The 16,061-nt window shown below is 41.6% G+C and overlaps 1 protein-coding gene across 1 annotated transcript; it reads left to right on the top strand.

Moving 5' to 3' along the window:
- Nucleotides 1-7,241: 7,241 nt before the first annotated feature.
- Nucleotides 7,242-16,015, top strand: LOC143725902 (torsin-1A-like). The gene is made up of 5 exons (XM_077218732.1): nt 7,242-7,623; nt 13,345-13,610; nt 14,007-14,182; nt 14,330-14,463; nt 15,603-16,015. The coding sequence occupies exons 1-5, from the start codon at nt 7,479-7,481 to the stop codon at nt 15,851-15,853; spliced, it is 972 nt and encodes a 323-aa protein (XP_077074847.1). The 5' UTR covers nt 7,242-7,478; the 3' UTR covers nt 15,854-16,015.
- The last annotated feature ends 46 nt before the right edge of the window (nt 16,016-16,061 follow it).

Raw genomic sequence — 16,061 nt, 5'->3', positions numbered from 1 at the left:
GAGGTCGCTCACCTGCAAACAAACGCCGTTTTTACGGCGACGCACAGAAAACACAAAAATAGTCTTTTTCTGCCTGTGTCACTAGGGGTTCACATGTCCACAAAGTGTGCATTCCCAGATACTGTCAAAACAGTGCCAAATTCATTTCAACATGACGGTAGTGTCGTACATAAATCGCCAGGGTGGACTCAGGTCAAGCTCCATGCATTCAATGGCCAGGAGACTCATTTTATGGTCCAAGCACAACTTGCGCTCGCTGAGAGCAGCGCATGTGCCAGGCGGCCTGAACCAGGGGGCAGACATGCTATACAGAGACAAGGTTCTCTCAGGAGAATGGGCTCTCAACCCGCTGACGATTCAGTGGTTATGGAAAACCTTTGGCAAAGCGGAGATCGACTTCTTCGCCTCCAAGGAGAACGCGCATTGCTCTCTCTTCTTCACGAAAAGCACGGACGCACTCGCCCAGAGCTGGCCGAGCCGCCCCTTATATGCCTTTCCCCCCATCGCGATGCTGCCTCAGGTCATCAGTCGGGTCAGAGAGGAGAAAAACGCAGTGTTTCTGATAGCCCCACTCTGGAAGAACCAAACATGGTTTCCAGATCTGATGCAAATGCAATCTGCACCACGGCCGATTCCACTGAGGCCAGACCTCCTCAGTCAGGCCAGCGGGATGATATTTAAACCCCGCCCCGATCTGTGGGCCCTTCATGCATGGCCCCTCAACGGGTTCCCAGGAACCTCACGAGCGGAGCACTAAAAACCATCGCTGAGGCGCGGGCGCCCTCCACGAGACGCTTATATGCTCAGAAATGGAAAAGTGTTCAGTGACTGGTGTAATGCCAAGGGCCTGAACCCTGAAACATGCGAAGTTACGAACGTACTCGCTTTTCTACAAGGGCTTCTGGAGGCGGGCCGCACCCCCTCCACGCTTAAAGTATATGTGGCGACCATCATAGCGTCACACGACCCTGTAATGGAACGTCCATTGGGAAGAAACGACCTAATTATTCGTTTCCTAAGGGGCGCTAGGAGGATGAACCCTTCACGCCCCCCCTCAGTGCCGATCTGGGACCTAGCTACTGTTCTAGACGCTCTTAAAGGGCCCCCGTTCGAACCACTCCGAACCGTGCACCTTAAACAGCTCTCGCTCAAGACTGCGCTCTTGCTGGCACTCACCTCGGTCAAGAGAGTGGGCAACCTGCACGCGCTTTCGACAAGCGCTGCCTGCCTAGAATTCTGACCTAACGACTGCAGGGTCGTCCTTAGACCGAAAAACGGGTATATTCCTAAGGTGCTCACCACTCCCTTCAGAGCACAGGTTATCTCCCTAACTGCGCTATCGTCTCCAGCAGACGAACACGACGCTAATCTACTCTGCCCCGTTAGGGCTCTCAGAGTGTATTTTGAGCGTTCTGCCCTATTCAGACAGACAGAACAACTGTTTGTATGCTTTGGCGGCCGTACGAAAGGTTCCGCCGTTTCAAAGCAGAGAATCTCTCACTGGATAGTTGAGGCTATAGCACTGGCTTATGAAGCTAAGGGACTTCAATGCCCCTGGGGAGTCAAAGCACACTCCACCAGGAGTGTGGCTTCTTCCTGGGCATGGTCGAGCGGGATATTTGTGCGGCGGCAGGCTGGGCCTCATCGTCCCCATTTATCAGGTTCTACAACCTACAGGTCCCGACATTGCATTCCAATGTACTATCAGCATGATGCTAGTTGAACTACGAGTTCGTATCTAGATTATGTATGTGCTTGTGTCACACTGAGTGCCTTCTAGCCGCTCTGTCTTTCCCACATATAAAGCTCGCCTCTGCCGGCTAGTTGGATGATAACTTTGCTTTTCAGCTCAGGCACCTGCCTCTGGCTACCATATTTTGCATGGTGTTCCCATAGCGTAAGCTACTTACGCAATAGGAGAGACCTCTCGAAAGGGAACGACTTGGTTACTAACGTAACCTCGGTTCCCTGAGAGGAGGGAACGAGTATTGCGTAAGCTGCCGTGCTTGTGCTTGGTTAGTTCGCTTCAGTCGTTTTAACCTAAAGAACTCTCATGACAGGGCGGCCAATAAATAGCTCTTGGCCACGCCCATCTTGGCGGGCTCTGACGCACGCAGGCGCGAAGCGCGGTCATTGGTCGTGCATTCAGAGTCGCCCCGTCATTGGTTCGAGCAAGTTGTCGCAGCACAGCCAATGACCGAGCTGCTTTCGTTCATTGCTGTCAGCTGTGCAGCTGCAATGCGTTTTACATAAAGACTTCAATATTCTCGAGAAAAGGAGTTTTCCCATAGCGTAAGCTACTTACGCAATACTCGTTCCCTCCTCTCAGGGAACCGAGGTTACGTTAGTAACCGAGTCGTTTTCCTGCAGTTACTGGATGTCAATGCTGAATTTACTGTCGAATTTGAACCACTGAATTTGTGGAAGCGAATTTGCAAAGCAAAATAAAATTGACCGAAAATTGCCTGTTGAATTTTATAGGTTGTATTTTTAAACAGTTTGAATATTTTGGAAGTGAAATATGAAAGGTGAATATGGATTATTTAATTTGTTATAATGAAAATGTGTTTGAAATGTTTTGAATTGAAATATTCAAAGCTTAAATATTCAACCCTGTTGAATTTCAGAATAGCCCTAAAAATACAATGCATTAAAATGCAAGCAGGGTATTTTACTTCCATATATGAGGGGACCCGCAATGAATCAAACATCCAATAAAGCAAATTAATAAAATAGCAAAAGCAAAAAACAGTGAGGTAGTAATTAGGTGCGATGTTTGTTACAGCCGCATCTCGGAGATCTCGAATATATTAATCAGCATAAGTTACTACTCTGCCACCTGCGCGTGACGTCATTTAAGATCAGCTTCCTGAACCGAAATGAGAGCAACAAAACAGTTACCCATTTGTTTTGGCACTGCCCTTTTGTCCAAAGTTTGTGACATTTGTAATTTTATTGCAGAAAAAATTTAGAAAGATTTCAAGTTGTTATGGAAGGATGTTCTTTTTGGCCTTTATGACCTCAACAGAACTAAGACTAGGCCTAATGAAACTTTCATTATTAATCTCATTATTCTCTTGGCAAAATTTTACATTCATAAATGTAAGTTTGCGCATTCCAAAACATCTTTTATTGCTTTTAACAATGAGGCCAAGCAATATGTCAACATGATTAAGTATTCTCTTAATCAAAAGGCAACAGAAACTGTGAATGTGTGTAAACAATTTGATATCTTTTTGTAAATCTGTACTTCCCCTTGCAAAATGTGATTATGTGAGTCTTTATTTTATGTTCTGTTTATGTTAAAACACCCGCAATGTTGGAAACTGCACAATGTATTATTTTTATAATGGAGATGAACGTTCTTGTAAACTGCAATTGTTAAAGAAAAAAAAAGAAAAAAAAAAGACATGAGAGCAACAGTTATAGAAGCCAAAGTAAAGTAAAGAAAAGATGTACTTCATTATAAATGTATTAATTCTTTTGGCAAAATTTCCCATTCATTTTGTTCATTATATTAATCAGATTTCTGGCTCCAAAAGCAAGGCAGCTAAAACGGTCAACTTATGGTCCTCTTTCTTCTTGTAATGGTCTATAAGCCTCCCCTGGCAAACTGTGTATTTTTGTTTTGTTTTTTTGTTATACGTTTGCATATTGCCATGCATGTTGATAGTTGAATATTAATTTAAATATATATATATATATATATATATATATATATACATATATATATATATATATGAGAGCAACAGAGCTAGCAGGAGAAGCCCAAAAGGGAAAAACTCCCGTCAGACTCCTCACCATGATCGATCCTGCCCTGCCGCTTCAGCAGCCGCGGGACCCTAACCGGTGAGGTGCAGATACTCGACTCTCATCTCTCAAGCGAGAAACATAGTCCAAATAGGCTGCCCGTATCCAATGAAATACGTCTAGAAGAACGTACCTACATGTCAAAAAATCCATTGGGATGAGTTCTTTCACAAGTGTATGCTATTTATTTAGATTGAAGGAGTTTTTGGATTGATCCAGAACATCAACATGTTCTTTTTTGCAGCAAAAGTTAAAATACTGAAAAGTCTCTTATTGTTATGAGTCTGGAGACTGAGTAGAATCCATCTGCAGCTTTATTGAAGAAACGTCAAACAGGCAGGGTCAAGAAACAGCAGACAGGACAATGGAGAATACACAGAGAGAATCCAAGAAACAGGCAGAGGTCAGGGCAGGCAGCAATAATCAGAGTCCAAGAACAATCCAAAGTCAAAAACAGAAAACAAACACGGGAAAACGCTCAGAAATGCAGACACACACAGTACAAAAAGACTTCGTAATAAGTGAATGTGGAAACCAGGTATTTATGGTGTGAACTAAACAAGATGATGAGAAACAGGTGAATGAGATGAGTGCTGATGAGTCCGGGCAGTGAGTTATGGGAAATGTTATGGGAACATGATCGTCTGGTGTAGAGTGCCCTCTGTTGTCTCTCAAGGGCACTCCAGCTGGTGACCGTTACACTTATGATATTTATTCAAAATACTACCCGTGGGTAGACCTAGAATAAATGAACAAGGATCATCATCTACTGTATATTCATCCCAGAATATTGCCAAAGTGGTCTGCAATTTTCTTCCAAAACAACTGAATTCAGTGACAAGACCAGATACAATAAATGTTAATTTTATTTCTGATATAAGAGCAGAGGTGGGCACAAATACATCAAAAACTATTTTGTTACAAAATACAAATACTGGCTCATAAAATGTAACAAAATAAAATACAAAATACTGATGTGAAAAATGTATTTAAATAAAATACAAGTAATATTTTGAAAATACAAAAATTCTCCCACAATAATCTTAAGTCTTATTTTGTATTACTCAAAGGTCAATAACACAAATAGTAGCAATAACACAAATATGAGAAATGTGTAAATTCAAAACCGCGAAGAAGCAAAATAAAAAAGTATGGGCATTTCACTAAACCTCTACAGGGCCTGAAATAGCTCCCTCTGACGTAAATGGCATGTATAGCTAAGTTCATATCAATGGTGTGGTAGGCTGCCCTTAATAGCAAAACGTGTTTGATGTAAGCTACGTAGCCATATTATCACCGTTACTCTACTCGTGCCTTAAAGGACAAGTTCGGTATTTTACACTTAAAGCCCTGTTTTAAGATCGTTTCTGATGAAATAGAACGGTTAAGATTGAAATTTGGAAAAATGCTGCTGTCCCGAGAATTTTCGGTTTCTGTGTTAGACAGCAGAACAACAGGTGTTTTACCATCCGTTGTAAAACTGTGGACCTTTTTTTCCAAACGCCTCACAACCGGACATTCTTCCGTTGAGAGCTTGAATAATAGACACTCCAGCCCAGTTGGTGGCGATAATGCACCTTTGCCAATGTTTGGATAGCGTAGCCTACGATACCGCGACTGCATAACTACAGAAATAATACATACAACCCCATTCCCGTTTCCGTCAGCGGAGTAATACCGCACCTCACAGAACATCCAACACAAGTCAATGGAGTTGGACAAAAACTATGATAAAACCTGTTGGAAAGCATCTTTTGCAGCGATTTTTGTGTAAAAATAACAGACCGAGAATTTTCGTTACAAAATCAAAATTCCATTTTAATCATAATAAATATGATTAATCATATTAATCATAATATGTGTGGGTTTGTTTTACACACGAGACTCTAACTGCCCTGACCCCGTGTGCCTTTTCCATAGGAGAATCGCGCTGCGTGCGCAATTACTGAAAAACAATAGGATTGATGATTATTTTATACAAAATCAATATCAAAATTTCTCATGTAATACGTTTAAAAACGTGTAAAAACTGCAGATGGTGAACGTTATATTAACGCTTTACTTGCTTAGCATGGAGATTTCAGTGGAGTTACGACAGACGCGCTGTTTCATAATAAGTAGGGCCTATGATGTCCTTTTATGAATGACAATACAGTGCATTGGTCTCATAAGGCACAATTATTTTCTCTATAATGCTGTTCAGTGTGCAATATGTGTGTGTGTAGACTGTATATTTGTCACAAAACACTTTACCTTAATGCCGTTTTTAAGAGTTCAAAACTCATTCACTTCTTGGAGGGAGCCCGGTCTACAGGGTGTCACGTGATTTTCGTGCATCTAACCTGGACATTGCCATTGCCAACATCAGACCGAAAATATGGCAAAATCATTTACTATGGTGATTTTTCTTAAGTATTTAAGTATTTGAAATACTCCAAATACACTCCCTCAAAATATTTTGTTACAAAATACATTTTCATTTTTCCACACCTGCAAAATACAAATTACAAAATACACTAAAGTAATTAAATACGTATTTAAAATACATTTAATTGAAATACTGCCCATGTATGTATAAGAGTGACATGTAGCTGATGTACTATTTTGAATTGAATAGCATGTGCTCTGTTACACACTGATATTCTCTTAGCATGATCCCAGACTCAATCCCACTGGAGATATTTACTGAAAAATCATTTCCCCACATCTGTCGAAGATTTTTTGTCTCCTTGGGAGGTCAAACTCACACTTCCTTAAGAATTCAAGAGGTTAAACCCAGAGTCATCAGTTCCAGGAGACTTTATTTTATTACATTTATTTATTTCCAGGCAGCAGAACACATGATCACAATGAGGAAGGTTTGGTCACTCTCTGTGATGATGGTGTATGTGATTAGATCCAAATATACAGTAAAATCATGAAGAGCTGAATCACACAATGAATACAGAAGTGAATACACAGCATGAAAAACAAAGCGATGTTTCATTCACATGTATTTCATATATGTAATTATATATTTAATATATAATTATATACAATATAAGAAGCTCAACTCGAGCTGCTGAGTCTAGCCATTTTCAAGAAACTGCTGAATTCGCATCTTTTTAGGCAACACTTGACCCATTAGCCTACCTACTATTCTATATTAAAAAATTTAAATAAAAAATAAAATAACTTGCCACATGTTCTGTGCTGGACTAACTGGGACTGGTCACAGCACCTGTAAATTGCTGCTGTTGGTTTGAATGCTTCTGCTCTAATTTGTAAGTTGATTAGGATAAAAATGCTAAATTTAATAAATAGCCTAATGTAAATGTAAGAGGAGCATAAAGTGAAATAGGCCTATTATTATTATCACCCAGTTTATTGTTAGAAGCACGTAAAGAATTTCTGTAGTGGTCATGGTTACAGCGTTACGACGTCAACATAGCCTACTAAAAACTGGAAAAACAGGAATAACGCGCGTTTTTCTTCCTCGTAGTCTGTAAATAAGGCGTATGCCACTGCAGTGTGTATGTAAAAGGCTATAAAAAGGTTAAAATAAAATAAATGTTTGCTGAAGGCGTACAGTTCACGTCTCTTAATCCGTCAGTTCTCCCTCCGAGTTAGCCTACTTTCTAAAAACGAAACCGTAAACCTGAAAGACATCTGGATGATTCGCTTTCACAATGAAAGTGCGCCTTTTGTTAGTTGTATTGCTGGTGTCTAATATTACAGTATCTTCAGGTTTTCTTGATGTGTTAGCGGCTGCTGCATCTTATGTCGTTAACAAAATTTTTGAACGGGACGGTTTGCTGCCTTTTGACCCTAAAGGTGAGTATAAATGCAAAATAATGTGTCGTATTTTTTGACGATATACGTTATGGTTCAAACAGCGTTAAATGTTTCCTTTGTTGAATGTGTAATAATTGAATGTGAAAACTTCCATTCCCCAAAAGCACAAAAACGTTACGTTTTCCCTAAATTGTTAGCCTATTGCGTCTACCAATAAAAATAGCATTACTGAAAGAAAGGGGGAGGGATAAATTAAACAACAATTCATTATCTTTTTTCATAATTCCCTTTCTGGCTGAATTACAACAATATTTTTTATTCTGAATGTTATTATAAAATTAATTTCACTATTTTTATACCATTTTAGAAGGTATTATATAATTTGTCTGGTAAAAGTGACAGAAAACCTCAGGATTTTTTTGGTGTGCTGCTCTGGTTTTCCGATATAAATTTGACCAGGAAACGTCTCGGTTACTGAAGTAACCTTGGTTCCCGGAAATAACGGGAATAACGAGTATTGTGTCTGCTAGACGCTATAGACCTTATGCGCCAGAGAAACAAAGGGCGCCGCCATCTTTGGAATGTCTTTGAACTTCCGTTTTTGCGGTTGCTCTGTATATTTATATGGCATTGCTGTCCAGGAGTAATTAGCTTTTGAAGTGGATTTACTTAATTTAAAGTTAACGGAAGTTATCATGAGGATTGTAATGTTTAAAGCAAATGTCTTAAATGTCAGTAGACCGGGATGATTTTAAAGGTTGTATCAGTGATTTCAGGCCCAAAAATAAATGTCTAATCTTTCCTAACGATCCGCTAGCTGCCCGCCCCATAAGCATGCCGTCCAAAAACCGCGTCTCTGTAGGCAGCCTAGGCTCTGAGATCTGCACACAAAAACAAATGTGTACAACCACCACTCAAAACCAAAATAAAGTGTTCCAACCAATCACTGACAGGGGCAGGTGTTGTGAGGTTTTGCGCTCGTGCACGGCTGGACGCGAAATCGGAACAACACCCGCCCCTGTCAGTGATTGGTTGGAACACTGTTTATTTTGGTTTTGAGTGGTGGTTGTACCCATTTGTTTTTGTGTGCAGATCTCAGAGCCTAGGCTGCCTACAGAGACGCGGTTTTTGGACGGCATGCTTATGGGGCGAGCAGCTAGCGGATCGTAAGGAAAGATTAGACATTTATTTTTGGGCCAGAAATCACTGATACAACCTTTAAAGCTGCAGTCCGTAGCTTTTTCCCTTTTTGTCGCCATCTCTGTTCGAAATCTGTAACTGCAGTGATTCGCAGAATTATCATCTTTACGTGGGTTGTAAATCGGCATGAAACAGCGCGAATGAACACAGTGTTTTGAGGCAAGTGCTGCTGTCAATCACGGCGCTGTGTGGATACTGTCATTCAGAATCACAGATTCACTTTTTGAAAGTTTGACCGACATAAGAATTTTCACCGGAAAATGTATTCTGAACAAGTAAGTAACATCCATTTTTGTTCTGATCAACTAAGGGGGGAGGGAAAGCATTCGACAAGCGATCGTTAGATTTAATCAGCGCGATTTACAGCAACCGTGCAAATCATAGCCTACTTTGTTCTCAAATTGTTCATGTTAACAACATCAGCATTGCGTGACTTAACGTTATTTAATGTGTTTTATGATTACCTGTGTAGTTCAGAATTCATATTCTCCATAATAGCTAAACGAGAAAGGCACAACAAAGGAAACTCCATAACAGTGAGAATTAAGAAAACGTACTGTTACACGATTGAACTATTGAAATGTCTTACTTGTTCAGCAGAAAAAGCTGTCTCTTCTTCCGTTTCAAACCCCTTCGGGAGTTCACGCACCTTTCAAAACCTATGTGTATCGATGTGCATCCTTGTGTTCGCATGAGACGGTTTCTTTCTCTTTCCACCTTAAATCCGAAGTACAAAGTCTTTTGGGTTTTATAACTGGTTAATCTCCAGTTGACTGATGATCGTTGTTTGGATCTTTCTGGATCCGCCATAAGTTTAATCATGTAAAGTGCTGCGAGAAAAGCCTATCTCTACATCTACTCACACGCAGTATAGCCGGCTAGCCGAAACTCCTTCTTTATGTGTACGGGTGTGACGTAATGACGCAAAGACATGCTCGAATTTCCCGCGAAAACCCACCAGTACCACTGGAATTAAAATCATTATTACAAGCTAACCGTTTTGAATCTAGCTATGGCAAGCAGATAGTTTTGAACACTGGCTGAAGATGTTTTTTTTAAATAATTAATTTGGATTATTTTTAACTTAAAAAAGTTACGGACAGCAGCTTTAAAATGAAATGTTCATTCATAAATACGCAGGATCACTGTGAAAATACAGACCGGAAGACAAAAGACAACAAGCGCACCGCTGAAAAGGGGCAGGGCTACATAAGGTCTATAGGGGAAATTACTGGGCTGCACAGCTATAAAAGTGCCGTGATCGGTGCGCGCTTATTGGCGGCGCAGTGGGAACTGCATAAATCTATGGCGATGTGGCGTATCTGCGCGAGCCAATCGGGGCGCATCCCGCCGAACCAAGCGCAGAACCCGTCAGAAGGGGCGATGCATCTGACTATATGAGCAGCTGGTCTCGCCATTAGGTTAATTCAACTGAAGTGACGGACACCAAGCCGTGTATTGCTATAGCACCGCCATCTACGCAATACTTTCCGTTATCTCAGGGAACGGAGGTTACTTTAGTAACCGAGATGTACCCTTTCGAAACGTTTACTCGTATTGCGTCTGGGCGACGCTATGGGGAACTAATCCAATCACGTCGTGCTATGTTTAAGCAGAACAACATCTTCTAAGGCTCTAACCTAAGGTGCTTGGATGAGGGACTTGTGGGCAATAGGGTTAAGAGAGGGCAGAATTACACCCGACCAGAAAGGGGCTCGGACTGTGGTCGGAGCCTCCAGAGAGGTAATAGTGGGTTGAGCTCACTCAGAGATCAACTCCAACTAGACAGAGAGAATTCATGCCTGCAGTGCAGGGATTTCCAAGTTGTAAAATGTCAACAATAGATACATCACTGGAACACACCCACGGAGAGGCCATGCCAGATGGGGCATTGAAGGCCCATCGAAGTTTAAGCCAATGCGATGTCGTCCAGTATCCAGGTGGACAGTGTCTGCTTTGTGACCGGAAGCCTTTTGGTGCGGCCACGGAAGCATACAAAGAGCTGCTCTGAATGCCTAAACTGGGCAGAGCCCTCTGTATAAACTCTTAAGGCCCGGACAGGGCAGAGTAAGTGTAATTGTCGCTCGTCTTCCGAAGGGGGAAGAGCAGATGGCGAAATAAGGACCCTAACGACCGTTGATAGGTCCCAAGAGGGTATGGTAAGAGGATGAGACGGGTTGAGCCTCATTGCCCCTTTCAAGAAGTGAACAACCAGGTTGCTTCTACCCAGCGACTGGCCGGCCACATAGAATTCTCCTATGGCCGCCACATAGACTTTGAGCATGGAGGGGGTGCGACCCACATCCATTAGCTCCTGTAGGAAGGAAAGAATTAGCGGTACTTAACATGAATAGTGTCTTGGTTCCAGACTGAACACCAGTAGCGGAAAACAGACCACTTAAGGGCATAGAAGCATGGACAGGGCTCTAGCCTCAGGGCTAGATATAGCCCTGAGGCTAGAGATATAGATATAGTATCAGGACTTTCGCTGGGAGGTCCATAAGTTTCCGTTGAGGGGCCATACGTCGAGAGCCCACAGCTCGGTTGGGGATGCCAGATTGTCCTGTGCGTCTGGGAAAGGAGGTCTTTCCTCAGGGAAATTGGCCATGGCGCTTCTGCTAGAAGCTGTAAATGGTGTAAAAAGGTGTAAATGGGAAGGCTGGGCCATTCATGGGCCAGCACAACCCTGCTCTTTGTAAAGAATATTGGGGTCGCCCTCTGCCTTGCCAAAGATACTCAAAATTGTTTGAACCATCTGGGTATGGAGAGTCTATTTCTTTGGGAACACATTTTTTCCCGGGACAGCATGTCTGCTCCCTGGATCAGTCTGCCACGCTCTCAGTGAGCGCAGGCGTCTGGCTAGCTTTTAGAGAGGCCTCGACCTGAGTCCACCTTGGTGGTTTATGTAGGACATCACCGCCATATTGACCGACCAGACTAATACATGGTGCCCTGTCATTTTCAGGAAGTTTTCTGTCATTTTCTGACAGAGCTGTGGTCCACCTTTATGCAAAGCTGATCGCCAAGCATGAGTTGGGACCTGTGGTTTTGGCCAGTAATGCAGGGGCGCTATGTGCAGCAAGCCCAGCGGAAGTACTGATGATATAGGGGCCATTAGGCCTAGCATCCGCGGAAAGGTTCAGAGAGGGGAAAAGGCCCCTACTCTGAACAATATTGCATGCCGCTGGATGGTCTGAGCGCGCTAGGTTGCTAGCCTTGCCTGCATCTTGGCTGAGTCGAGAACTGCCCCCAGGAAAGAGATTCCCTGGCTGTAAGACAGTGAGCTCTTGGCTAGGTTGATCATGAGTCCCAAGCATTCCAAAGGGCTGAGGAGCATCCATCTGTATGAATTAAATTATGAAATATGTATGAAATAAAGATAGCCTCTGACTGGGCTAAGACAAGTCAGTCGTTGAGGTAATTCAGGATGCACATCCCCTTCTGTCTCAGGGGGGAGAGTGCTGCATCCATGTACTTTGTGAAAGTGCGTGGTGAGTAACCTCAATTGATTGTCCTCAAAATCCAGCTCAACACTCCGGGGATGGACTGCCATGCCCAAGTCGAGTGGCAATAGCTTAAGTATTACAGGCTGCGTCTCGCACTGAGGCGGGAGAACAGCACCTGTTACAGCATTGAAATGAGTAGCGTTTGGCCAGCCAGAGACGTGGCTTGCGGCTCCGCTTCGGTGCCTTGGTCGCTGCTGAGCCGCGGAACGTGAGCACAGCGAGGCAAAACTCAGCAAGCAGCACTGAGGAATCCTCTCACTGTAGAGAGAGTGAGACGTGCGGGAAATAAACTGCTGTGAGCTCACTAAGTCCCGCTCATTCAGCCCTGCTGTTTCTTTGTCTCATGATTGAGAGAAAGAGAACATTGGAGAACGAGGGGAGGAGTCACTTTCTTTAAAGAAAGTGGTCTGTGAACGCAGCAAGTTGAGACTCGCGCTCTCGTAGTGAAAGCGTCAGTCTTCAATGAACGCGTCCTGCTGGGGCGGGCCCGGCAAGTGGCAAGAGAATATGCTCTATGAGTCTATACTCTATGACAGGAGAATAAATCTGAATCCTATTCGACAGCTGCTCATATAGGCAGATACCCCGCCCTTCTGGCGGGTTCTGCGCTTGGTTCGGCGGGATGCGCCCCGATTTGCTCGCGCAGATACGCTGCATTACCATAGGTTCATGCAGTTCCCACTGCTCAGCCAATAAGCGCGCACAGATCACGGCACTGTTATGGCTGTGCAGTAGAACTGAGTTATTGAATAAAAGGCTTCAGTAATCTGAGAAAAGGGAGTTTTCCCCATAGCAGACGCAATACGAGTAAACGTTTCGAAAGGGAACCTGCATGAGCTGGTTTGACTTTTCTTCAGCTGGCTAAAGTTTGCTTAATTTGCTATACACACCCCCCTATTTTAGGTGTGTGATTTCATTGTACTTAGACAAAAAATACTTTCTTTTGAAATGTTTTTTTTGCTTTCAGTGTTATTTGTAGTTATTTGTTTATAGCACAAATTATCATGCCAAGCTACAAACAATCTTTGACTTGACATTTCTCCACGTCTTTCAGGTTTGGAGAAAGATTTAAGAGACTCTCTCTTTGGGCAACACATTGCGTCTGATGTTGTACTAAAATCTGTAACATCATTTATGACTGACAGCATGCCAAACAAACCGCTCGTTCTGTCTTTCCATGGGACAGCAGGAGTTGGGAAAAATCATGTTGCTAAAATCATTGCAAGAAACATTTATGAAAAAGGAGAAAACAGCGAACATGTTCACATGTATATATCTGAGCATCATTTCCCACACAAAGAAAAGTCAGACTCGTACAGCGTAAGTAAATAAATGGTAATCCTTTAGCCTTGGCCTAAGACTCTAGCAATCACAATTACAACAATGAATTGCTTCTTTATGGTCAGGTCCTTACTACCTTTAAGATGTAAGATAGCCCACAAGACTCTCAGAGTTGGCCAGATAGTTGTAGATTTGGGTCTTTTACAGTTTCAGTATTTTCATTTTATACAGTAATGAAGTTGTGTTTCTGTTAAACGGACACCATTTTTCTCCCAGTATTCATTACTACAGTACATTGAAAATTTAGTAAATTGTATATTTAAAATTATAATATGAAAGTAAAAAATAATATATATATTTGTAAAATGGTCGTGGGAATATTGCACATATCAGAAGTAATTTCTCTACTGGGATTTGCATTTTCTTATTATTCAGGCACAGCTAAAGCAGTGGATTTCTAAAAGTGTATCAAGTTTTCCCCGCTCCATGTTCATATTTGATGAAATGGACAAGATGCAGCCAAAACTGATTGACACCATAAAGGCCTTTCTGGACTACAATGCCCGTGTAGATGGAGTGTCATTCCAAAATGCACTCTTCATTTTTCTTAGGTAAAGCTCTCAAATCATGGGTTTGTTTTTTCCACAAATGCAGTTGTAGCCAACAAAATATTAGCTATATAAAATTCAAACGAAGTGGTAGTTAAATAGCTCTACTCTCCCAAAACATTGACCTAACTAAGCTGTGTTTATTCTTAGTAATGCAGGTGGGAATGTGATTGCTGAAGTGGCTCTGGATTCCTGGAGAGAAGGCAAAGATCGGGAAGAGCTATGGATGAACAGCAAGGAAATGGAGACTAAAATCTTTCGAAACATTTTTAATGATAAAAACAGTATGTATTAAAAAATCATTTAAGTATTAAACAAAATATTTATATTTTCAATGCATTTCAAATTAAGAAAATATTTGAAAAGTGAAAATAAAGTGACGGGTATTTAATACCTTCGCAGTGATCGGATGGGCTGGCAAATTGACGCTTGCAGATCATATTGTAAGCCCAAAGTATATAGTATATGCGTACATCCAAGTACGTACAACCTTTTAAAATACAATCCATATATAAATGTATAAAACAATATATAACTGTGGCTCTCTTCCTGGACCTTCGTGGACAACTTTACTGATCAGCAGGTTCAATATGGTTAGGGTTAAGGATGGGGTGTGCTTAGGGACATGGACAAGTAAGGTTCCAATAAGGCAGTATCCATTTATAATTTTAATAAATATAATAATACAGAATTAGGGATGCACCAATACCAATACTTTCATTTTTAGTAGGGTACAACAGGGCTAAAAAAATATGCACCGGGGTAAAAGGCACATTTTATTTTATTTTCCTCTAAACCACTATGTGGCACAAAAACTTGCAGCAGCACTTTCCAAAACTTCCACTTTTCAAGATACACGTGGAAATTTGGCTAATCCTTGACACAATTGTGGGCAACAGCACAAAGTGGATTTTGTGCTAATTTGATTTGATATTTGATGCTTTTTTAAAAATGTTGTAGATTTAAGTAGCAAATGAGAATCACTAAAATGATTGATTATATTTTGAGACAAAGGTCTTGTTAATGGTTTTCAGTGTTGTTCAAGCTAATTAAAGCAATAGTTTTTCAATAACGGAAGATTATGTAAAAGTATGGTAATTGGGGTAAAAGGCACAATACGAAGTGATGTCTGTGAAAAAGGGATGTGATCGACAAGCCCGTGCATCTGTGCCGCTGCGCGCTTATTCCAGTCTATTATCAGGTCACACACAACAACTATAGCGTGAATATTTAATTTGTTGAATATTCTGTTAATTAGATACATTTACTTCGTAGCCTACATCATGTGTTCTATGTTTGCTCTGTTGTCTGTGTTTCTTTGTTTGGGACACAACATACGCTGGCATATCGGGCCCGATACTGAATATTTGGTTGCATTTAGACATCAAATAACTCCTGTAATTTTTAATGTGTATGTCTACAGGTGGATTTCAGCACTCCAGTCTCATAGATCATCATCTGGTTGATCACTATATTCCATTCCTACCTCTGGAGCTGAAGCATGTGCGTCAGTGCGTCATGGCTGAGATGGTCCATCTGAACATGACTGAAGACTTTGATCTGGCAGATAAAGTGGCCAGAGACATGCCCTTCTTTCCTGAAAAAGAGAAAATCTTTTCTGTTAAAGGCTGCAAGTCTGTCAGACAGAAGTTGGTCCTACAAATGGATGAATAGACTAAAGAATTTAGCAGCTCTTGTTGTCCAATTAACTTTTAAACATACTGTTGAGCTACAATGAAGTATGACCTTACATCTCTGTTTAATTTATCTAATTAATATTTCAGTTTTGACCTATCTGGATTGGAGTCTCTGTATTAAAATTTTAATTTAGACCTATGTCCAGTCTGTTTAGTCGGGTTTGAAAGAAACGTTTTGCATCTGA

Source organism: Siphateles boraxobius, unplaced genomic scaffold, assembly GCF_051911475.1.
Source record: "Siphateles boraxobius isolate OS27281-9 unplaced genomic scaffold, OSU_SipBor_1 77, whole genome shotgun sequence".
In the NCBI taxonomy this organism is placed as follows: Eukaryota; Metazoa; Chordata; class Actinopteri; order Cypriniformes; family Leuciscidae; genus Siphateles; species Siphateles boraxobius.
Note: the sequence above shows the minus strand (reverse complement) of the source record. Positions and strands in the feature narration are given on the sequence as shown.